Source organism: Apis mellifera, linkage group LG15, assembly GCF_003254395.2.
Source record: "Apis mellifera strain DH4 linkage group LG15, Amel_HAv3.1, whole genome shotgun sequence".
NCBI lineage: Eukaryota > Metazoa > Arthropoda > Insecta > Hymenoptera > Apidae > Apis > Apis mellifera.
This window is the reverse complement of record NC_037652.1, coordinates 8,364,681-8,391,286: the sequence shown is the minus strand read 5'-3', so window position 1 is coordinate 8,391,286 and position 26,606 is coordinate 8,364,681. Positions and strand designations below refer to the sequence as shown.

At 36.3% G+C, this 26,606-nt stretch overlaps 1 protein-coding gene and 1 long non-coding RNA gene across 5 annotated transcripts in view; one reads left to right on the top strand and one right to left on the bottom strand.

The window, feature by feature from the left end:
- LOC726948 (suppressor of lurcher protein 1) overlaps positions 1 to 18,511 on the top strand; it is a 388,735-nt gene extending 370,224 nt beyond the window's left edge. For all 4 annotated transcript variants that reach the window (XR_409726.3, XM_001122665.5, XM_006563653.3 and 1 more), the window contains 3 exons: positions 6,844 to 7,051; positions 10,490 to 10,737; positions 15,378 to 18,511. Coding sequence is in view for 3 of the 4 variants with exons in the window: in XM_001122665.5 (XP_001122665.2) it covers positions 6,844 to 7,051; positions 10,490 to 10,737; positions 15,378 to 15,475 (554 nt within the window). In the remaining variant the exon portion in view is untranslated. The remainder of the gene's footprint in view (positions 1 to 6,843; positions 7,052 to 10,489; positions 10,738 to 15,377) is intronic.
- Positions 18,512 to 18,940: 429 nt separating this feature from the next.
- Positions 18,941 to 26,100, bottom strand: LOC102655621. The gene is made up of 3 exons (XR_409741.3): positions 25,814 to 26,100; positions 25,387 to 25,496; positions 18,941 to 20,011 (listed from the first exon to the last, which is right to left on the bottom strand). It is a non-coding gene; the product is annotated as an uncharacterized LOC102655621 (long non-coding RNA).
- Between the last annotated feature and the right edge of the window lie 506 nt (positions 26,101 to 26,606).

The window sequence follows — 26,606 nt, the reverse complement described above, 5'->3', positions numbered from 1 at the left end:
TCCTTCATTTAATACCGAATAATTGTTACGATTATTCAACCGATAGACCATAATTATAGTAGTTCCTTAACCGCTAAAGCTAACTGCAAACCGAATTTCCAAATGGTCATTAATTTAATCGCTAACCGTATCTAAGTAATAGTCCGGTCACTAATTTCAGTAATTAAACGAAACTTGCGCTTTCCGTGCGCAACAACCATCACCACTGCATAATATAACACGCGTTACACCGCTTCCGTTTAAACCGTTTTCTTAATAACCAACGAGAGGAGGAGAATCGCGGAGGAATCGATAAGAGAAAAGAAATTGGGTCGATCTCTAAAGGAAATTCTTCGCCTCTAATATTGAAAAAATAATAATAATAAACCCTTTTTTCAATTCTTCCCTCCTTTCCTCTTGTCCAGAAATAGTCTCAACTGTCGGTTGAGCCACAAGTATCAAACTTCTTTTTCTTTTCCGGTCGAGGAGATCGATGGAGGCAAAAACGTAAATATAAAATTTCCCCTGGAAACAAGTCGTGTTACTTCTGTGACACACGCGACACCGATTTACCCGAAACAGGGAGCAACTTTTGTCCCCCATTGCATTGCATTCCGTATTCCGCGAGATTTATGAAAAATCATCGCGGCGCATTCTCTCCGCGAAAATGCTTCTCTCTCTCTACATTTTTTTTCTTTTTTTTTTAAAAAACATCCACAGCAGGACGAAGAAGAATCAAATTAACAAGGGAATATCTCGAGACGAATAAAAATTCCAAGTAGCAGTTTACTCTCGGGGGCAAAGCTGCTTCGTCGAAAGCGCACTTTATCATGCAGTCACTTTCTTCCCCCCTTCTCTGTGCAGTGTGCAAACAGCCGGTTTCGAGTAAACGACACACACCATCTCTGTAAAATTAACGCCGGGGCAAAAAGTGTTAGATTTAGCAAAAAGGAAAGAAACGAGAAAAGAAGAAGAAAAAAAATGCTGCTCTCAAACTCCAGCTCCTCTTCCCTCGTCTAAAAAAAAAAAAAAAAAAAAAAAAAAAAAAAAAAAAAAAAAAAAAAAAAACTTTGCCTTCTCTGTTGTTCGAGACGCGCTAGGATACGTGTAAGTAGAGAGAAGGGAGGAAGGAAAGGGGGGAAAAAAGAGACGCTTCGATTCACAGTTACAAACGAAAACTTGAACGCAAATTCTTATCTCTCTCTCGATATTCCTTCTCATTTACGGTATCGTTAACGATCGACCTTCTTGTGTAACGAGAAAAGTTGACATTTCAACATTTTTTTTCTTTTCTTTTCATCGAAGAGCTGGCCGAGGAAACGTTTAAACCGTTTTTGTCACGCATCCTTCCCTCCTCCTCCTCCCTTTGATCCGCGACTCTCGAACCGATAAACGAGGCATATTACATCAAATCTGATATATATATATATATATAGAGTGTCCCAAAATTAACGCAAAATTTGAATTCAATATAAAAGAGAGTTTTTAGTCTTTGAATATTTATTTTTTAAACGAATCATAAACCCTTTCGTCGAAATTTTTCACGAATAATTATGGTTGTGGGATCGTCGACGTAGATCTTTCGCTTCAAATAACCCCATAAGAAGAAATCTAATGGCATTAAATCACACGATCCAATTCTGATCACCGAAACGAGAGAGTACACGAGCAGGAAATGTCTCGTGCGGTAATCGAATCGTTTCATTGGCTGCATGGCACGTGGCATCGTCTCGTCGAAACCACGTATCGGCCGCATCGATATCATCGAATTTCGGCGGAAAGAACCGTGTCATCGCGTCGCGATATCGAGCGCCATTAACAGTCGCTGCTCGACCAGCCTCCTTCTCAAAAAAGTATGGTCCGATGACGCTTCCTGGCCAAAATCCGCACCAAACGGTGACGCGTCGTGGGTGCGTTTGTTTCTCGCTAATCGCACGTGGCTTCTCCGAACCCCAAACGCAATTGGCAATTTTGGCGATCGACAAAGGCATCGAGGCGAAAATGTGTTTCGTCGCTTAGGATTATTTTGCTGGAAAAATCAGCATCCACTTTTTCACGATTAATAATCCATTCCACGTTGTTGCATCGTACAACACTCCATTTTTAGCAACTCTAAACTCTCGGCCGTCAAACCGTTCTTTTTCCAGGCTTCCCAACGACTTGATGCAAAAATGGCGATAAATTCAAATCCTGCGTTAATTTTGGGACACTTTTTATATATTTAAAACACGTTCCAAGATATTTCGTATAATAATGAAAGAAGAAAGAGAAAAGAAAATGACGTAATAAGAAATCAAGGAGAAACGAGAGGAAGAGGGAGGGTGGTAATGCTTGTGTATCGAACAATGCTTGAAAACGACGTGTTCCAGATTTTCAGTCGATTAAAATTTTCGATTCACCCTGCATTAATTTTAGGACTCTTTATATATAAGATTGAGACGTTATAAAAGCAAAGTTATAATACTTCTTCGAGATATTAGAATTTAATGGATTCCCGATTTTCTCGATGCATCCAATCCCTCCTTACACTGCATTCGTTCAATCAAAGGCAAGGAAACCCTTTTCTCTCGCCTCGCCACGTGCGTTCAACCACCACTGTCATTCCTACACATACATGTATATATATATATATACATACATAATAAGTAAGCGGCTAACTAAGCGCAAAAGTACGTTGGACGTTCGCGAAAGCTTATTACTCGATGTTTACAATCGCGAGGAAACTTGGCCGAGGTACGTAACGGCGTTGGGGAGGGGAGAGGGAGGGAGAGTACACTTCGGGGAACTCGACACAGAAGTTTGGCCCGCGCAACTTTGCTGGCCATACACCCCGAACGATTTGAAACGAGGCCTGACGACCTCCTCCCCGATCTTATAATTAACCCATTTCGCCTGTGGAGCTTTAATTTTCGAAGGGAGGGAGAGAGAGAGAGAGAGAGATTCAAAAGTTGTGATTCAGTAACGGTGGCGTCGCTAAACTACACCCAGTCGCCAAACTTTTATCGTTTCGACGGACGGAATGATTTTCGTTGATGGCGTTGAAATCCTCGTAAAACGATTATTTTCTTTAAATTATAAACTGCGTACGAAGGAGCAGAATAAGATCGAATAATCTCGAGTGGTGCGATCGCTTGAGTGCGATAAATTGACGCGTGTCGACGAGATGGATTTAGGTAGATTTCGATGTCGAAATCTTTCTAGAATATTTTAGTATTCTCGTAAAAAGAAATATCGAACGAGCGCTGGATAAACTTGAAGTTTTATGGATCTCGCGAGATTTATGAATTTTTTTTTTTCTTCTTTTTTATCCAAGGAATTTGCTCGAGGAAAAAAAAGTAAGTAATCCGGAAATCAGATAGCCGGATATATTAAGAGGAAGTCGAAACTTTAGAACTTTTGAGATGAAAGAAATTTGGTTAGAAAGAGAGTTTATACTCTCGAAATAATTATACTCTAGGAAATAATAATTGATATTCTCTCGCTTTTTCGAATTTTTCTTTTTTTCTATTCAAAGAATTTCCTCGAGGAAAAGTAGTAAGTAATCTGGAAATCAGATAGCGATATATTAAGAGAAACTTTAGAACTTTAGAGATGAAAGAAATTTGGTTAGAAAGAGAGTTTATACTCTCGAAAATAATAATTGATATTCTCTCTTCGAATTTTTCTTTTTCTTTTTTTCTATTCAGAGAATTTCCTCCAAGAAAAATAATCTGGAAATCAGATAGCGATATTAAGAGAAACTTTAGAACTTTAGAGATGAAAGAAATTTGGTTAGAAAGAGACTTTATATTCTCGAAATAATTATACTCTTGAAAATAATAATTGATATTCTCTCGCTTTGAATTTTTTTTTTTTTTTTTTATCCAAGAATTTCCTCGAGGAAAAGTAATCTGGAAATCAGATAGCGATATATTAAGTGAAAATCGAAACTTTAGAGATGAAAGAAATTTTAGAAAAAGAGATTACTTCGAGTTTATCCTCTCCAAAAATAATAATTGATATTACCATATTCTCTCTCGATTCACAATATTTTATTCTCTACTAGGATTTTTCCTTTTTTTCTTTTTTTTCGTAAACGTGATAAATCTCTGGCGGCAGAGAGGCATACGTAAACTTTTCATCTTGTAGCATCAACACAGGACGTTAATTGCCCGCGCCAACATTCCCTAATGAAAATGAACGACTATTGTAATGAAATGATGTAACATTACGGCGATTTAATTCAGAAAAATTTCCATTAACGTCATTTACCGCTGCAAATCACCTTCCCATCTCGCATTGCTCTACGCGCACTACACGAACAAACAAATATATAATCAAGTACCACGTATCGTGCCCCGCTCTTTCCTTCTCGAGTTTCCTCTCTAAGCGAACACAATTTAGAGAGAGAGATTTAACCGTCTCAGAAAGAAGATATAATTGTTCTCATCAACTCGACATCGAGTTATCCCTTTGAAAACGAGAATTACATCGAATCGCAAACTTGCTCTGTCCACCTCGATGCAAATCGATAACGAATTTTTACCATCGGATATATCAGATTGATAATGTCAAACATGTCGATGATCAACAATTAAAATGCCGGAAATGATACGCTAAATTATCCATTACGGTTTATACATAAAGTATCGGCGTATTTAGTCAGGATTGCGCGTGCACACAGGATAACGCACACTATCATCCATATTCATTGACAAATTGAAGCAGTTGCCCTCTCGTTCGGTTCCCGAAACATCTAGTTAATAATACGTAAGCAATTACAACCCTTGTTGTTTATTAATGCCCATCGCGTTACAATGTATAACGATTATGACAGTGATGCTTTATATTTCGACGCGTGGCTGTTCATTAGCGAACGTCAATATTTATTAAGCTACGCCAGATGGATAGCACTGAGGACGGACAATCACAAACATTACCGACTATGATCAAATAATCTGTAAATAAAGGCTAATAAGAGTCCGTCCGCGTATGAAAACGGCCGTTCCAATTCGAATAATCGAATCGAATTACAAATCCGTTTTTTAAAACCGTTTTTTTCCCCGTGTAGCTGTAATGAAATTTTTCCTCCCCTCTCCTCTTCCCGTTCGTATGATCTACATCCTTCTGTTTTCGAGAATTATCAGAATTTTCTCGAAACATTAAAAATCAATTAAAAACTATGGAAAAGAAAGAAAAATTTTAAATCCGGGAAAATATTTTAAATTTTTCCGTCTATCGATCCACACCGAATATATTGGGTTGGCAACTAAGTAATTGCGGATTTTTTTTAGAAAATCAAAGACAATTTTTTCATGGAACTAAATAACTTTATTCTGTAACGCGTTGCTCATTTTGATCAATGACCTTTTGCCATCTTTCAGGCAGCATCATAATCCCACGTTCGTAAAACTTGTGGTTTTTATTAGCAAAAAACTGAATCAGGTACGATTTGATATCATCATCGTTATTGAAATTTTTACCATTCCAGGAGTTTTGTAAAGATCGAAACAAAAAGTAATCGGATGGTGCAAGGTCAGGACTATATGGTGGATGCGGCAAAACATCCCAATCAAGCTCCAATAATTTTTGCCGAGTGACCAAAGATGCGTGTGGCCTTGCATCGTCACGATGGAATACAACACTTTTTCGATTTGTCAATTCGGGCCGCTTTTCTTCAACCGCATTGTTTAATTTCGTTAGTTGTTCGATGTAGACAACAGAATTGATCGTTCGGTTGGGTGGTAAGAGTTCAAAATAGACAATTCCTTCGTAATCCCACCAAACTGATAACAAAACCTTCTTTCGACGAATACCAGCTTTTGATATTGTTCGAGCTGGTTCATGTGGCCTGCTCCACCATCTTTTCCACTTGATATTGTTGTAAACAACCCATTTTTCATCGCTAGTTATCACTCGTTTTAAAAATGGATCATTTTCATTACGTTTCTTTAGCAAATCGCAGCTGTTAATGCGTTGCGTTAAATGCTTTTCTTTCAGTTCGCGAGGAACCCATGTATCGAGTTTTTGAACATAGCCAAGTTGTTTTAAGCGGTTTTCGATGCATGTATGCGATACATGAAGCTTCTCCGCAATCTCACGAGTTGTACTGTGACGATCCGAATCGATTATTGCTTCGATTAGGTCGTCAACTTCAACTGGACGACCAGAGCGTTTTTCGTCTTTGAATGAAAAATCACCAGAACGAAATTTGTCAAATCAATTTTGACACTGCCGTTCTTTTAAGGCTTCGTCGCCATAAACAGCGCATAACTTTTTGCGAGCTTGCGATGCGTTTTTCTCTTTGCGAAAATAAAAAAGCAAAATACGACGATAATATTTCTTTTGATTTTCCATTTTTCAACGAACGCCAAACGAAAACTACGCAACCGATCAAAAAACTTTTTTTACCGATTCACAACTGAACTCCCAACTATCAAATAACAAAATGTATTTTACATTTGGACTACGCCAGCAAACCTAAAAATTCAACTGAAGCCATCTATGAGTGAAATCCGCAATTATTTAGTTGCCAACCCAATATATTTTCCATAAGATGTTAATCAATCCGAAAGTTAAAATACAGAGAGCTCGATTTCGTTTTCTCCATTTTCGAATCATCATCATCGTGGAGACACAAGCGTTTGCTCGAGCCACTTCTCATCGAGGGAGAGGTGGGTCGATTCGAAGTTGGCGACTTCCTTCTTTCCGCAATTAAACAGGTGGCGATTTAATTAACGGTCTCGTCATATTTGCTCCCTGCCAATCCTCCTCCTCGAAAAGCTGGCGCCAACCGAGAGAGGCTTTATCCTCTCAGAGCTTGTGAACACGCCCGGATTTAAGGAACACGCATTAACGCCGCCATTGTTTCAACGTGTGTTTCAGACTTTGGTATTACGACGGGCCGACAAGAGGCGCAATATCCCTGTGCCTTTGTATACAACAGCAACGAGACACGAAACGGCACGTTCACGTCGCCCAATTACCCGGGCTTGTATCCACGCGACACCGAGTGCCATTATTTCTTCAACGGCCAGCCGAACGAACGAATCCATCTCCATTTCCATTTCTTCGATGTCGAGGGTGTGATGCCGTAAGTGTGTGAAATCTTACTTATATCTCCCTTATTTTTTTCCTCCCTTCTTCTTCTCTTTCTCGCATTTTATATTCGTAAATGGCCCGTTCGAGGAGGAGAATCGTTCGCATTAAACGCCGAGGGTATTTCGCCTCGAAAATCGCGCGGAGAGTTATCTTTCTAGGAAGGTTAAGTGGCGGTATTCTGTATTCGTCGTATATAAAAGATCCTTCTTGACACACACAAAGAAAAGATTCTACCATTATCCATAATAATGTCTGTGGAGAGGAGAGGAGCTTGTAACCATTTAGATAATACTATTTCCGCGGTAGAAGTGGAATTTCAAACTTTAAAAGTGTATACATTTCGTATTCAAAATTAAATCGCAGGTATCAAAGGAAATTGAGAGAGAGAGAAAAAGATAACGGATGCATTTTATCCTTGTCGGAGAAAATATTACGAATCGAGTCGTCTCGAGCGGATCGTGTAAGTGAATTAGAAAACGTGAACATCAAGGGGGTAAACTGGCTACTCTCCGATCGTGATTGGAATTCCACGCGTATCGATCCTTCCTACCTCTCGTCACACTCGAGAACTCGTACGACTCGGCGAGACAAAGTGAATATCCTTAACCAACTAGAAGTCTATTGGAAGCAAATCGATGCTAGTTCGATTGGGTTTCTCGATACACAGTTTCGACAGCGCTACTAAATCAAACTACGCGAAACAAAGTTTCAAGCTGCTTATTGGGGGACGAAGACTCAATAACCGAAGAGAATTCCGTAACCGATAGTCGAAAAGCCTGGGCCGGAACGTCGGGTATTCGCGTCAACGCTGACCAATTAGCGAGCACGCTTGATCGACGAGGGATGATCGCGACGACGTGGTCAATCGATCGTGCGATATCAGGCTGAGAGTCTTTGTCGCGAGGACAGGGCTAAGGGAAAAGAAGTTACGCGGTAACCTAATTGGGTCTTATTAAATCGCCATCAATACAACCGTGTTGTAACACGATGGAGCCTCGTTCATTAGCAGCTAATTAGTCGTGTTTTCCCGATTCCTGCCCAACTTTTCGACAATGGAGTGGAAGCGCAAAGTAGGTCTTCTCGTCACTTCATCGATTCCTCTTCGAAATATGCCCTCGATTTTTAAATAATTGGAGGTCAACCGATATCGAGATCGTCTACTAGAGGAATGGAGCAGTTTCGACGACAATCTTTTATCACGGGTACATAGGGGAGTAAAATAAATTTAATAACACGACGATAAACGATAAATATTTACGATAAACGTTTTGGATAAACGGTCGAAAATTGAAAGTATCGAGCCGATCAATACGCGACACGCTCGCTTTGACCCACATCGAGTTAAGTTTGATCCAATTCGAGTGCTTCGTTCCCGTCCGAGTTCGAGAATGAAGAAAAATTTTGCTTCTGAAAAGCAAGTTGTTTCCAAAAACGTTCAAGGCTAACAAAGGTAACAAAATATTTTCCCCGCGCGAACGTTCTTTTCGAACGTTTCGATCGTGTAAATAAATTGCGGTACGAACGGAAGAGTTTTCGATTAAGAGAAAAAAGAGAGAAAAAAAGAGAAAGCGCGAGGCGATCGATTCGGTCGGTCGACCACGAAGGAAAGATACATTCCTAGTCGTAAATCCGTGTACGAGTAAACAGAGCGAAATATATGTTCGGAAACGTGAGAACCGAATGATGATCTATCACGGGAATTGCCACTTATGTCATCGGTGGAAGGAACGAGTCGCGTGATGTATATCTCCGGTTCCGCGATAATAGCCTCATCATTCACGTATCAATATTTCTTACGGGCGCGATATATTATTTACAAGGGAGTGAATGCATTCTTCCACGGGGCGAAACGTTCGCGTAAATCGTCCTTATCAATCCCATTTATCCTTCGTGATCGCCGCTTCCTTTCGCCTTTAATTACAGAACACCCGACACCCGCTCATATTTTTCTTACCCGTTCCCCTGCGTGTAATATTTCTCGTATTTGCCCGCAATTGGCTCGACGCGGTGACGTCACGCCTCGCTCTCCTTCCCCCACCACCTCCAGCGAGCTCGCCTCGCTTCCACGCTGCCATTAAGATTATTTTTTCCCTCGCGGAACGGTCGAAACGAGCGCAAAAAAGCCTCGACTTGGCACAACCAAAGTGACCCGAAGCGAAGCGTTATTTCCGACCGCCCCGTTGCTCCTTCGCAACTTTAATCACAGGTTACGTAATCGGAGGAGATTCATCGTCGTCCCTCCCCCCCGTAAAAGCGGGGAGAAATATATTTATGGAGCACGGAAAATCCGAAAACAGAATATCCGATATGTATATTCCGATTGTAAATAGGTGTATGAAAATGCGCTCTCGCGTATGTAGTGGGTTGAAATTATGCGCGGAAAGAGCCAAGATTGAATTACTTATATGGAATTGCCGGTCCGCACGGAACCAATTTATGGAGAGGTGTACTGTACCACACCGTACGAGAAAAATCATTCGACTCTCTCCTTTCGATATTCCCCGCGAAAAGGTGAATGTTTCAACCGCGTCTCGCCGCGCCCTTTCACCTGTGCGCGTCGATTTTTTTCTTTCTTTCTTTCTTTTTTCTCTTCCCCTGCGATTGCGCCAACGTACGGCCCGGCCAAAAATATAAATTTAACGGGCGAGCGACTAACTTAAGAACAGTCTTGAATAATACATCGGCAATTGTATTTTATATACATATAACGTAAAAGCGCCGCCAGGTTATATAGCTGCAGCTCTCCACTTGTCATCCTCGTTGAAATATAGGTGATGTCATAAACTTTTACGAGGTTTCTAAATACGTACGCGCTCTATCCACCGGGCTTTGGGAATGAGGAAATAAACCTCTTCTCAAATATTTGGATCGTACTTGTCGTTATTAACGTTATATATATTCGAATTATTTCTTCTTTTTTTCAACACGAATTCCGGCGCTTCGAATACGCCCCGTGTTTCATCTTCTGTGCAAAAAATTACGAGCAAATAAAACGGATAACTTTCATAATTAAAGAAAATTAATTAAAGTTAATTAATATCTGTGCTTAACGACAGGTCAAACTACGCTACACTGGAATAGGAATGGTACCTCGTACCATTGTTCGCCGCGACTAATTTTTACAAGTCCAATTATTAACTTTTAAAATTACAAATAATTTCTTTTAGAAATTTTCAAGACATTTTCTTTACGTGATTTTTCAAATCGCGCGTTTAAAAATAAATCGTCTCATTGTTTCTTCGATACATAATATCGAATGCCCATTATATTATATTACTATTCCATTCCACGAAATTATATCATATAGAATATTTTAAGAATTTATATATATATGTGTATTGGATTTTGCACATCAGCGGTTTCAAAATAGAAACGGCGAATTTCAACGAGGATAAAAGATGGATTAAATTGAGAAATTAACGTGTTGCAGGTGCGAGCCAGTGTCCGCGAGCGACTTTGTCGAATTTTCGAATTTCATGTCGAGGGACCGGAAGTACTCGAGGCACTGCGGCCAACAGAAGGAGTTCGACGTGAACAGCGACAGAAAGTTCTTTCGCGTGACGTTCAAGAGCAACGATAGATACGACGGGACAGGATTCAACGCTAGCTACGTGTTCGTGGATGACGAGGGAAATTACACGACGAAGCCGCCGACGAGTAACGCGTCAACGTTAAAAGGTAAAATGCTGAAACTTGCTCGACTTTTTCTCCGCCGCGACTAACTCTTTCTTCCCCTTCCCGAATGTTTTCTACACGCAATCTCGCATTTTTTACCTCGCGTTCTGGTTAATTCTCCGCGCGACGAATTAAAAGCAAAATCACCGAAATTCTCGATTCTCGAAATATCAACAAAAGAGAATTTAAACTCGACTTAGTTTTAAAATAGCGCGCACAAACTCGCGATATAACTCTAACTATAACTCTCCATAAATGTGAAACACACACACGCGAGAAATTGTTTGAAGAAAGATAAGATAAACATCGGGCGCGCAGTTTTTACAAATATAGCATTTCGAGAGATAAAAAAAGTTAATTGGCCGTCGTTTCGTAACTGGTTGCTCGGTTGGTCGGAGGCAATTTAGATATTAGGTAACGCGTAACCGTCGCATTAGAGCGGGACAATTATTAACTGGCCATTGGTTGAATTATTAGCGTCGTTTTGCAACATAGATGCGACTCCCCTCGTTTATTCACACGAGCGATTAAACGTTGAAACGGTTGAAACGTAACCGGTTATTGTATCCCCCGATTTTCAAGTTTCAATATTTCAACAAGGATTCGCGTAATGAATCGCGCCACCTTTGAATTTATTGAATCTTTAATCAACAGTTGGCGATTAGAAAATCTGGGTTAAACGGGGAGAAATCTTCTAAGGATTCTCGTCGCGTGGATCGATCTGGCTAATGCCAGACTCAAGCCTGACGTTAGTTCCGTTACTTTGCAATGCAAACACCACCGTTTCGCGTCACGAGGCCACGCGTGCGTTTAATATTTTCATACGCGAAGATGCATAAGATCCCCGATAATGTATTATTTCGTCCAACGCTTTTCTCTTCCTTTCCCCTCTTTTCCTCCTTCGTTCGCCAAACGATGAATTGGATTTAAAAAAAAAAAGAGAGAGATAGGGTCGCGAACAGCCCTTCGGTCAATTTATCGTGGCGGACAATTCCATGAATAATCGACAGTTTACATACACGGAAGCAAGCGTTAGTGTAAAAAAAGATTATACAGGATTTATAAGGGGATTTGCGAGAGGTCTGCCCTGCAGATATCGATACAGGGAGGGGGATCGAATTTTTGTGTACATTCTCCCATTATTAAATCATTCGAGACCTCTCGTTTATCTTAATAATAATATAACACGCGAAAAAGCGGATTTTTAGATTTATCTAAAAACTTGGACGATCATTGGAACTATAACGTGAACGATCGTGAAAGAATCGCAATGGAAAAAGGAACAAGCGGAGGGAAAAAAAGGTTTTCGAGCGTTAAAGTGGCGTTTACATTCGGGACACGTTTTGCACGCGCATCGCGAGATTTTTTTTTCTTCTTTTTTATAAACTTTTCCTACCGCTTCCACGGCACGACAAAAGAGCCGTGCTTTCTTCCCCCCGTTTTTATGATATTACACGTACGTTTATATGTGCATTTCTACAAGTGTAAGTGCGCTTGATAAAGAAGAGACAAAAATGGGAGGAGGAGGAGGAAGCGAAAACAAAGCGGAAAGTGTATTCCCCCTCCCCTCCTCCTTTTCTAAATTCAGATGCAACGCAAAGAACGGAATACAAAAACCAAATCCTAAAGACAAGAATCAAGTTTCTCGGGATATAAAGGAAGCTCTGGCAACAAACTTACCTCTACGGGGAGAGAAACCTTTGCTACGATATATTTCCAAATTGCTCGTCGAGAGTCGGTTGCCTCTCCCTTCTTTTTTTTTTTTTTTTTACGATTTCGCCTCGAGCGTTTGTTTGACGTATCAAAAATTTTTAAAGTTTACAAGGTAAAATAGATAGATAGACGGATATTTCTTTTTTCTTCTTTTTATTAATTTTTATTCCCGGAAACATTTCCAATTCTATTTTCGTTCCGACGAGAAGAAGATTCTTCTCGAATCAATCGTTGCATTATTTCGATTAAATATCCGAGAATATTTTTCTTCTCTTTCTCCCCATAATTTTTTTAATCGAACAAATCCCTCTCTTCTTCGATTATTGAAGAAAAAAAAAAGAATACATTCTCGATAACGAACAATCAATATCGATATTAACCAATCATATTCATCATTATACGTAATGTGTAATAATCCTGGTCCACTCGTTCACGTGGATTTTCACGACGCGGAATGTTATGAATAATGAATGAACGGGAGAGGAGGAGGGGGAGGGTATTAATTTCGGAAAGAAACCGAAATGGATTGTCCCCAATTGAATCCCGCGAAAGTTAAATGGAATCGAAATTACTGCGACAGGATTACGGTATAATCTTGGAAATTGCTTTACCGGTCATTCGATAAAACTAATTAGATTCGGGGAAAGGAGAGAATGAATGAAGGAAGAATACTCACCGAGAATCAAGAAGTAAATATATATATATACATATTAAAGATCGTGCCCCTCTAAAAATCGTAACCCTAATTAAATAGAGGAGGATGAAACAGTTTTCAAACGACGAGCAATTAATAATAAACCGATAGGGCAATAGCCGGGGCGCAATATCGCTGCTGTGTTTGATCAAAGGGTTTCTATGTACAGAGCTTATCCGTATATTAAGTGAATCAATTTAATTTATGTAATGACGTATTAAATACGAAATACACTCTCTCCCCAACCCTGGATACAAAGCAGGGCAGCATTTTCGCTATTTCAATCTTTTTCTAACCGAGCATGGATGATCGATTATGATTGAAACGTTGCTTAATTTTGTGTGTATTTAATACACAAATTAGATATATATATATAACATAATACGTATCATTTCACGTGCAATTTGTTTCCCGACCAATTATTTTTCTTATCACGGTATAATATAACGTACGTTTCAATAATTTCACAAAAGGAGGGGTGGGGCCAATTGAATCGTTATTCCCTGCTCGATCTAGGGAACACTAAACTAACATTGGATGGGGAAAAATGATTGCAAAAAGAAATTGGGAGGTAAATTAAAAAGAAAATTGCATGGAGAGGAAGCAGAGAGAGATATATATATGAAACAATACAATTGGAATCGGCATCGATCCGTGCAATTTAGTCGATCGCGAAAGTAATTAATGCAACCGACTCCGCTTTGCGAAAAACTCTCTCGTTGAACGAGGGAAGGAAGGAGAGACGAAGAGATTCGGAGGAGGACGAAACGGAATCAATTATTACGCGAACTTTTCTCTTTTTTGGAACGGAGTTTATATAAATATTCGAAATATCTTTTTTGGAACAACATATTTCTATTAGATTGGAAAGAAAGTTATTTTTCCTTATTTCGTTTAACTTGGTGTTAAATTGGCTTTTGTAATACGAAAATGTGACGTTAATTCTACTTTGAAATTACTTTTTCCCCAGAGTGTTGAAAACATAAGGGACAAGAAGCAATTTTCCTTTCCAGGATTTTATTCAACCGGACGATAACAAAACTTGTCTCTCAAAAATCTATTCCAATAACTTTTATCTAGATTAACAACCTAATAATCCTATCTCTAATTGATCTCTAATATTTACGGTTGACGCAAAAGATCGGCTAAAAAAAAAGGAAAAAAAATTCTCTTCATTATGAAACGGAAGCTTTGCTCTCGTTTTTTTCGAAACGTATTTTTTCCTTCTTTCCTTCCTTCCTTTTTTCGTCTCTCCGTACGTACTCTCGAATGCAATTTCTCTCCGCGTGCTGCCCCTCCCTTGCGAGCCTGCTAGATTTTTCCAATATCTGTGTTACAACGAAACGAAAATCCCTGCAACTCTCGATTTGCGATGCAAATCAACGGGAGAAACATTTCAGAGTAATCAACTTATCGTTACAGGAGCGCCGCTATTTCGAATAACCGATATTATAATATTATCAAGAGATTATTATTATTATTGTTATTATTATTATTATTATTATCGCTGTACAAATCGAGTTGCACGTTAAAGTTTTCACATGAGCTCCATTAATTATTTCGCGATATTTAATTCTCCGCTGGAAATGTGCCATTAAGTAAATCAATCGTGTGCCCGGCCCCAATTACGCGACGTGAACGTATGCATAAAGTGGTGATAAACGATCAAATTATTCGCCAAGACAAATCGTAAATTTCTCCTAAAATTGTATTTACATTAATACGATTCCTTTTATTTTTCTTCTTCTTTTTCTCCTTTCTCCTCGATATATTTTAAAAAAGTAACGAAACAAGGATAAGAAAAATATAGGGAAGGGAAAATAGCGAAATAGTCGGAAATTAGAGAATTGGCCAGAGGGAGGAGGAGGAGTCCATTATCCCCCCTCCCCATAAATCATTTCATTTGGGACGGTTTATTTCCACGGTTAGATTTCACGCGGTTGATAATTACACAGACGATATTTCCCCGTTATATTTCGTTGAACGGATATTTACGGGAGAAGTTGAAAAAGGGGGGCGCAGCTACCACTTATTCGTGTTATCGTAAATGTCTGTTATCGCGTTGCACATCCCTTCTTTCTCCCCTCCTCGTCTTAAGTCACCTTGTATACACACACACACACTCTTCCTTCCTTCTTAGAGAACGTAAAAAGATTTTCTTAGAACGGTCGCTATCTCGATCGTGTCAAGGTAATCACCGTTGCTTTATTTTTTTTTCTCTCCTTCTTTGTTAAAGGTGCAACGATGATGATGCTGCTGCTGCTGCTCGTGTTCACGGATCCTCTTCTCCTCCGTTCCGGCCGAGTTTCACCACGCTTTAATCACGATCAGTAAGTTGGACGGGATGGTCTTGGCTCAATTTACAACGAACTATAACTTGGAAGACGGGGAGCCATCCGAAATCCTCCATTATGCTCGGCTAGCCGAGGAAAGTGGCCGCATCGTTTGCATCGATGTGAAAATCGGGGGGACACATCTTCGAGGGACGCGTTCGTGATTCGTTTATTATTATCATCGTTATCACGGGAACCTTGTCTCCAACCAAACGTTATTATTATTATTATTATCATCTCGTTCACGTTTCGTAGTCGTTGGTTGGGCGACAGAAGAACGACAAATATATATATATATATATAAATATAAATAATTATCTCGAGAATTAGGGTTATGAAATTTTCTCGAGAAGAGTGTATGTGGTGGAATATTCGAGATAACCAAGAAGAAAATAGACAATCTTCTCGCGAGAAAAAAGGAAGAGAAATTTAAAAAGCATCGATGACTCTCTCTCAAATATCCATCGATCGTTGCCTTACTTCTTCTTCTTCTTCTTCTTCTTCCATTCGAGAAAGAAAAGAAATAAATCTAATAAAAATATTCATAATATCCCGAATACATCGCACTCGCTAAAAATCTCGTAACGCGATATTAAACGAAGAGAGAGAGATGATTCAGTGGATACGAATAAGAGAGAGAGAGAGAGAGAGAAACGAATACGAGTCTATATAATTTGTTTGTATAGAATTACGAAAGTGCTGGATTGTTAATTGTTCTCCTCCTCGTACGGAAACGAATTTATTCAATTCCCCTGTAAAAACTATTTATCCCAAGGAATTTATTCGAAAGTCATACAACGTGCATATATACATATATATACGTTAACGGAGAAGAAAAGAGAAAAATTCGCCTTCCTACAGCGACGCTAAAAAGAATGTATTTATCATTACGCATCCTCTATACGACTGTGATGTTTCCATTCCTTCTTAGGTTCGTTAGAAATACAAAGTCTGATTATATAGAAGAGAGGTAAAAGAGGGGGGGCAAGAACTTCGTAACGATATAATAAAAATCGATCGGGAACGAATTATCCGTGTCGATCGATATCGAAAAAGAAGACGAGTGACGAAGAAACTCAAAAAAGATCTCCAGGAAGAAACGGAGATCGGATTTATAACGCAAGCAGCGTGTTCCAATATTGATAATCGAACGATAGAATTCGACCAGTTTTGGAGATCCGATAATTACGGACTGTTATATATATATATATATATATATATATATATATATATATATATATATATATATATATATATCGCTGGTTGCAACTGGAGAAAAGTTTGAAATAATTTTCCGATGATATACGCATGCATTCTCACGTTGAATATTCGATAAACTTGTTCGAACCAACAATGGGACGCTTAAACGACAATTAGATTCGAAACGGAAACAAGGAGGGAAGGCCACGGTTTTAATAAAAAGAAAACAGTGGTAAGAAGTCGGTAAGGTGGGGATTGTTACGTGGTACACGAAAAAACTTACGTTCAAACTTTCGTCCTCCACTTATCGATCGATCGACAGAGATAAATGTTTAAACGAGCGATACGAGAGAGCGAGAGGGAGAGATACGGCGAGAATGCATCGGAGGTAAGCGCAAAGTCATTACCGACCGAGTTAACGATAGTTTCGACGCAAACTTTATGACACAAAGGTTCGCCACTTTGCCGGAAAATTATTTCAAACTGTACAAACTAACGGTCAAACTGTAAAGCCAAGGCCCACTTTCTCGAGCTTATCCGCGTGTGGCGAGGTAATATAAATACTCGAGGGGGTGGAGTTTTTTCCAATCCGTTATTATCAACGGATCGAAGATATCTCGGTCGAATAAATAAATAAATATATATATATATATATATGTCGTGTAACGAACAATAAGAGGGGGAAAAAAGCTACGACGTTGAAGAAAGAAAAAAAAAAAAAAAGGAAAGAAATTGAACTCTGACGAATTCGATATCAAATCCATGTGTCCCAAAGATGCATGGGGATTAGCTAGCAATACTGTCATACATTGTGTACGTTAGACTACTGTGAATATTTTTTAATAGGTTTATATATATATATATATATATATGCGTTGACTACTTCTCCCGAGTTTCTAGTTGATTTTTCTAAGGATCAAAGAGTTGCGTCAAGAGGAGGGTACTACTAAGTGTAATTAAATTGCAATTCGAATGAGATTGATGGATTATTACGCTATTGTATACATGAAGCGGTTGCCACTTTTTATTTATTATTGTTATTTATAATACGTTGTCTAAACGAAGAGGGAGGGTTCGACGGAAACACTTATTATAGAAAGTTGTATTACAACCCGAATTATCGACGAAATTGCTTGAACAACTCCATCGTTGTAAATATTGTTATATTACGATCCGTTGCTGTCGAATTATCGATATTATTATCGAGAGGGAAAAAGAGAGAGAAAGGAACGATAATAGAGAGATGCTACGTTAAGTTTGTCATTTCCGTTGCACGTTGCTAATCTCTAAGTCTGCAGAGATAAGTAAAAAAAAAAAGAAACGCTATGAATTAATTTGCCAACTGCTCTGGCGAGCCATTGCGAGCAAAGAATTAAAAGAAACCTTGAAGGGGATATTGTAATAAAGAGGAATTACGAAAAAGACGAGGCAAAAAAAAGGGGGAGGGGGGGAAATATAATAAAATACGTACGCGCTTCTGAGAAAAAAAAAAAGAAACGAAAAAAAAAAAAAGTAGAGGCGAGAAACAAAGATACTTTGCGCCGGTTCCGTGAAATTTTAATTTCGCCACGATTTAAAAGTAAACACCATGCCTAGTTATTTTGCGAAGATTAGATAGTGCGCTTGTATGCATTTAACAGGAAGGATGTGTACAAGAGACCGCGCGACTTACAACTATATAGTTGAGTAATAGTAAATATTGTAAAAAAGAAAAAAAAAAAAAAAAAAGAAAGAAAACTCTTCAATCTCTTGCGATCTTTACGACTCGACCGAGCGCTCCTTAATTAGGCAGAGGAAGTTCAGGGGCGGCCTAGCAGCAAGTTCCTGAGTTCGAGGGAAACGGGAAAAAAAAAAGAGAAAAAAAAAAAGAAAAAAAGAAAAAAAAGAGGAGGAGGAGGAGAGAGAAAAAAAAAAGTAAGAAAAAGAGTAAACTTTTATCCTTACACACCGCATATTACTGGGACCTGCGAGTTATCAAAGTTGCGCCTGGGGCGCTCGAAAACTTTGTCCTGCGGTTAAAACTGTTCAAAAGCATCGTAGTCGTGCACCGGACAAAGCGCGATCATTGATCGGGGCATCGACTATGGTATCCGCCAATCCGGCGGATGTATTTTCTTATTCTGTTTTGAGGCTCTTGCCGGAACATCTCACGCATAAGTTACTGAAACTTGTAATGCAATCATCGTTACTGTCCTAAAATAAAACCTTAACCTTACTGACTCTGTAAATTAAACTGTCCGAATACTTTCTTTCTTTCTTTTCTGTCTTTTTTTTTTTTTTTTTTTGCAAAATTCTCTTCGTTTTCGTGTGTGAAAATTCAATCGAATTCGTACGTGGAAAAAAAGTTTCTCGAAGAGAAAAAAGATTTTTGGAGGGAGTGTATCGATTCGATAAGTTAATTTTGTTAAATTAACATGGAAATTATCGTTCCATCGTACGAGTGAATCGTCTTCGTTTTAAAAATCTAATTTTTGTACATTTTTCGAGCTGGTGCAATATTATTATTATTGGACATTCCTGATACGAATAATTATTAATAAAATTCTACGAAAATACTTTATTATTATTTCCCTGCCTTCTTTACTTCTAACTTTTTCACTCATCTTTTAACCCTTACCTTTTCAAGTCGACGATATAAATTCTTCCATGTTATCGCGTTATTCGCTCTATTAATCGCATTCACAACTGTTCGACGAGAATTGCGGATGCAGCGAATATTGTATTTCAACGAAACGGCGTTACTTATACTTAGCCATCACGTTGGTCGTTTGTATCGAAAACCGACCAGAATATCGAACAGTCGCCAACTTCCGTAGAGGAGCCGTTTTCTAAATTTACCACGGAAACCTGTTCATCAATTTCACGATTCCTCTTCACAACGTTTCTTTTTATACGCAAATAAACCGCGACGCCGAGGAGGGACGGTTTCGTTCGTTAAATTCCTCGGCAAAACCGCGAAATAGTTGAACAGAGGGAAGAAGATCTTCCACTTTCGACTCGAAGTGCTATAAAATCGGAATAGCGCTCTTACATTGCGCGAAACGTCCGAGTCTGAATCGTTTGGGATAATTATTTGCGGCAATTAGCACGCGGGCAAATGTTGGTGAATACTACTACGTGCTCGTAGTAGAAACGACGATGGAATGTTATTGTAACTTTAACGAAATTATATTTCTTTTTTTTTTTTTTTTTTTTTTTTTCAAGAACGAAAGCACAAGAGAAAAGCCACAAAGGACAGGCAAAGAGCTTTCGTTTTATCAACGAGCATTGGGTACTTGCCAGACGCTCATAGATGTAAGTGGAATAAAATGGTGCCTGGCGGAATACGTGCGTGCACCTGCAAAAAAAAAAAAAAAAAATTTATCGCCATTAAATCCCTTCAACATTTTACATTTTACAGCATGTTAGAATAAAATAATGCATCAGATTTAACGCGGATAATATCTACGCGTTTTTTTTCCTTTCTCGTCTCGTTGAAAACATTTTTCTTCTGAATATGAGTGAATATCATATCGACGTGGTAAATATATATATATATATGAACGTGTTCCATATATCCATCTCTTGGATCAGCACGTGAAACTCGATATACGAGGAAGATAAATAATGAGAAAAAGATAGAGACGGAGGAAAAACTGACTAACAGCACCATCTTCCGAGTGCCAAAGATATTTCTTCGAAGAAATATGTTTCTGAAAAATCTCGAGAGAGGGCATTGACGATAAAGAATACAGGTGACATCTTACGGAACTTTGGCTCACATATTCCGCAATACCTAAAAAAGATTGTGGTATTAATTCAATATAAAATTATATTATTCGAAAAGTGCAAATTAAAAATCTACTTCGTTATTTTATATTAAAATTTATTTATTCTCAAAATCAATTTTCCTTCTGGTGTACTATAAAAAAGTGCAACAGAAGAAATCGTAAAGAAAACCAATGTGCAAAAAAATCTTAATAATTCTAATTTCTATCGATATTTTTCATTTTTGATATCATGAAAAATGCAAATAAAAAAATAAACAAACCACCACCCAAAGCATAAAGAGAAAAAACATAAATGCCAAATATATTCTACAGAGTATGCACCATTTTATTTTACTCATTAATTATCTTCTTATCTATATTATTTTATCCTATTTAAATCTTTTGCATGCATTTAAATATAAATTTAAAATTTCTTTTAATTAATAATTTTATCTTATGTAGTCCTATTTCAATTGAAAATAATTTATCTAATCTAATATCTTAATTTTTACTTAATCTAATAAAAATTATTTAAAAATACCTAGTTATAAATTTAACTTAATCTGCCTAAAGTTAAAAATCTAATGATTTTTAACTATAAATTAATATTTGGAAGTAAAAGAGGAGAGGAAGTAAGGGAAGAGGAATTCTGTGACATCTGTGCAACTCTTGAAATAATATATTCCTCACCTTTTATAAAAAATCCTGAAACAAATTTAAATTCAATATACAAACTCAAAGTATAATAAAATTAGTAAAAATTTGAAATTCTTTACTATACAAATTAAATAATTCTTTTAAATCCTACCTATCAGAAAATGTTTCTTTATTACTTGTAAAAGTATTTATTCATTGACTCTCTTGTTTTATTGAAAAGTTCCTGAATGATTCCTGAAACAAATTCTATAAAAAAAAATTAGTAAAATACAACAGATAATTTCAAAAAATTCAACTATTTTGTAATCTTCTCTCCTATTCTTTTTCCTCCAATTCATACCTGTAACAAACTTAATTGTCAGATTAGTAAAAATTAAGAAATAATTTATATCTGAAAAAAAAATATAATAAAAAAATTAAATTATCAAAATACCGTTAAATAATTCATAATCTTTAATTCTTTCTATGATAATGAAATTATAAACATTCAAAATAATTTAAATTTGAATTTAATTATTATGTTTTGATTTTTAAACATAATTTTGAAAAATATAATAAAACATTTTCTAAACAAATATTTTCAATAACAAATGCTCAAGGTACAAAGAAAGGTAGCCGGAAGGGCTGCTAAAATATAATTTATAAATCAACCACTCAATATGAAACCGAACAAACTGTGAGTGGTGATATTTATTTTGTAACGCAACACTAACAAATTAATAATTTTTTAAAATAGAAAACCGCAACGAGTTATATTTACGATATCAATTAATTACAATTAACAAAAAAAAAAGAAAAAAAAATTAGGAAATTCACAGTCATTTAATAATGCAATAAATACTACTCTGTGCACTCAAATTTAAATACGCAACATTAATAATGAAAAATCTAATCCAGTATTTTCGATTGCTGCCGTATTAATCACCCTTCGTACAGCTTTTCCAGCTATATCAAGTGATTCAACAGTTTCCACATTCTTAGTGGAAGAAATTTGGGCAAATTCAACGTTCGCAACACTATTTAACAAACACGATTATTTTCCAACGCAACGTTACTCTTTAAAATTTAAATTTAATAAAATAATAAAATAAAATTTAATAAAAAATTATAATAATTAAAAAGTTACAATTAATTGCAAAAATGATTTGAATGCTATTTTATGAGAAATTACAACAAAATTTATAATGAAAAAAAAACGCGTTATACAATTCGCAACACTAATAAAAAAAATCGCGCTGCCCACGATGAACCGATGCGATGACAACATAAATCATTATTACGTATACTAAAACGAGCACAATGATAAGATAGTAACAATGGCATCCCATCCTTTGAATCCAGAAAGAATCCAAAAGATGAGAAGCCATTCGTTGCAGCCCCTCTTCGCGACAGTTTGTCGAGGCCTCTTCAGTCTTCCTCCTTCGGGCGCGATGCCCGCTGAAACTTAAATCTAGGCTCGAGATTCGCTGATCGCAAATCAAAGAAAAAAAAAAGAACTAAATCGCGGAAGCTAAGTACGCATGGACGGCCAACGATCGCAATGATCGTTCTCCGTGCACGCGTAGAATCTCGAGCGCAGAATTCGAAAAATCGACGAGCAGAGCCAGAAACGAATGGCGACGGATCCCAATTCATCTCAGCTTTGCCCTCGACTCTTCAAATTATATTTCCTGAAACAGGTCGCCACGCGAAAACGCGCCTACCCGACCAGAGACTGTGACAACCTGCCCGGCCCTACCTACTTATAATTAAACAGACACGCCAGAAGTATACTACCTATCCTACCTAGTCCTATATATAAAATATGGCAAAGCAGGCGTACCAACACACTCGTTCCACGATATTCTCACGCAAACGCTCGGGCGCAAAAGTGCGCCTGCGCTAGGGACAGCGTCCCGGGACGCCTCCGACACCCGAGCTTGCCACTCTACACTCACACTCTAACTTTTACGTACCAGTTTCCTGAAATCGACTGACGATAGGCTAGCGACCATTGCGATAAAAATGTATTTTAATTTAAATTCTGAATATTCTTTTTTTCAAAGAAACGTTAAATATTATCGACGAAATTTTGGTACTGTTATTATTGCAGTTTGGTAATACGACGGAACAATTACTTACAATTCGTAATAATGGATGTAAAATTATTACTATGAATCGGAATATGTATAACGACGCAATTCCACGGCCTAATTCCATACACACATATACGTGGAAAATACGTCGTGCACGGTACACTAACACATCGTCAGTCGCTGAAAAATTTGTATGAACTTATCAGCTACGATCATCATGCTCATCGCCTCTCTCTCACTCAAGTAGCACCTGGGCACGTGAGCGAGATCCTGGCAACGAGCATGGAAAGGATTAAATCTGAAAATCCTGAGCTAAAAGAATTATTAACGTTTTCTTTCTAACGGGCTAAAACTTATTGAAATATTTAAAATGTTGATTTGAAATATTTTTGTTGTTTTTGAATGCACAATAATTTATCGGTTGAATGAAATATTGAAACTTTAATATCAAAAAAATATTAGCGAAGAATTTATAATTAATATTGATAATATGATAACTGATTCTAAATTAAATATTAATAGAAATATTAATAGAAATAACCCTCAAGCGATTCCTTCGTCAAAGCATTTTTCGAGGAAATTTTTCAAAAATTGTGTTTAAAATTGTGTTTGCTTTGATTTCGAAATCTATTCGTCGCGAAATATCTTTTTGCACATAAAATTTGATAAATTTTTATGCGAACGAAATAAAATATCATTTTTATATCGCCGAGTTTTATATGAATAATATGAAAATTATTATGTATGAAATCTCATAATTATTATTGTATAATAATTGCAACGAAATTAAAAGATTTTTTCCATGCTTTTCAATTATGGTAATATATCATTATTAGAAAATCATTGATATTACTATTCGAAAACGCGATGTGCAAAAAGACCCTATCCTGAATTAATAAATAAAACATAGATAAAAGAAATGTTACTACTCACGGATATAATAAATATCCGTGATCATTGTGCTCGTGCAAAATTCTACGTATACAACCAGTCACTCGTGTCGATTCGGATCTTTCATCCTACGACATGATTGAGTGATCGGAGGAACAAAAATGCATGCGACTCACCATTCGATGCCATCGGTGTTGCTTTGGCTCATGTGTTATCATCAAACAGGAGACTGTGTAAGCTGAATAATGTCTGTAATGTAAAAAGGTAAAATGTTGTAATTTAAAAACATAGTACTGATTTAAAAAAATTAAAATAATATAATATAAACTAAACATGAAAAGATAATTACCTCTTCGCGTGATGGATGATCGCCTTATTTTCTTGATACACTGACTTTAACCCGGACCGAAAACAAATATATTAAAAATAAGTAAATAAAAGGCTATTAACGCGTTTATATTATAATTGGCGAACAAGCACTGATTCTACTTTCACGAGTATATAATTATTAAATTTAAATAATATTATCATAATCTAAAAAAATTAAATAAAACTTTTTCGTAATAAACACCGACTCTATCGATCGCATTGCACGCGATCACAAATAATTTTTGAAATTAAAAGAGAAGCAATCACAAATTTATCAGTATCGGTAACAAAAATTTTGAAATAATGAAAAATATAATAATTAAACTTTTAATTTTAAGAAAATCTATTAACAATAAAAACAATTTTATATATATACTTCTTCATATGGTAGATGATTATCTTATTCACTTGAAAGAAGCACTGACTCTATCTTGTATCGAAAATAAATATATTTGAAAAAAAAAAAATAAAAAAATAACCTATTAACGTATTCATTTACGTTATCGATAAGCAAACACTGACTCTAATTTCGCGATTTATTATTACAATTAAATTTAATTAGAACTGTTATGGTTTAAAAAAAGACTTTTACGAAGCAAACACTGATTCTATCAATCGCATTGCACGCGATCACAAATATTTTCTGAAAATAAAGCTGTTAGTATTTAGAGAAAGGTAAAAAAAGAAATAAAATATTTTTACGATATTTTTCTTCTTTTTCTATTGAGCATTTGTTAAAGAAATATGTTTCTAAAGTTACAAGTTGAAAGTAAGATGGCGAAAGAATGAAATAAAATAATATAATATATCGAAACAAAAATACGATTTATTTTTTCTAATTATTTTCGTCTAATTATTCTCAATGATTAATATATCGATATATTATGAATCACTTAACAAATATACATATCACTGATAATTCGAAAAAAAAATTACAAATATATTTCTAATATAAGAAATCAAACCGTTACCAGATCGTTCGTTTCTTTATGACAAGTCGCCATTATGATGAATGCATCGAATGTTCATTATGGCGTCCATATTGGAAGTTTTTTCCCGCCTTGTAGATTATATCAGAAATCTGCACAAAAGATAATCAAAGAATAGTATAAATATATAAAATATATGAAACTAGAATCTATTGTATTAAAATAAGATAATAAAATAATAAAAAAGCTTAAATTATCTTATTTATTAGCGAAATAGAAACCGGTTTCTTTTCGCTAATAACACTAATGGTGAAATGGATTTACAAAGAAAATTGAATAAATTATTCTTTAAAATGTTATAATAATAGTTAATAAATTATTAAATTAACGTACTAATTAAATAATAATATAAGAAAAATGAAAGAATAATTAAAAAAATATTATACTACGCAATAAATTAATCACGTACCTGAAACGTCTGAACGCCACGATTGTTCACAGAAGAGTGACACTTCGCACCGCGATTTCGATTATCGAATTGGATTAGAGAAAGAAAGATATACTCGAAGTTTGGCAACAATCGAAACATGCCAAACATGGCACGACGTGGAAAGACGTTATAAGAAATACTTTCCTCGAGTGTAAAATCAAAACAAAACGAAACTGTTATATGAAATATTTCGACTCAAGCGTAAAACCAAAATAAAAACACTACGAATTGAACGTACGGATATACGCATTTAAGAAAGAAATATATGAGAATATATATCAAATAAAATCGATTTAAATCCAATCGATTAAAATCTAATCAAGATAGTTATATTTTATTTCTATATGAATAAAAAAACGAAAGAAATCTATAAATATTTTATATTTTTCGTGAAAATAATTCAAATCTTACCACATTTGTACAATAGTCATGATACATGAATAACCTATTGCATTTTTGAAGCGATTCCAATAATTAATTATCTGCACAAATAACAATCAGGATCATTTTTTAAAAACAAATTTATGAAATTAAAATAATATTAAAATAAAGCAATAACTAAATATAAATTCGATTTACAAAGTACATTAATATGATAATTGTAACCATCAAATGCGCGACAAAACAAGAAGATAAAAAAAAATGAAACAAAATTCAATTTTGATATAACAATACTTAATGATTAAACACACATATTAATTAAACAACACAAATAATATAACACAATATTAAATTTTATACCACAATAAATTTTACTTATATCGATATGACG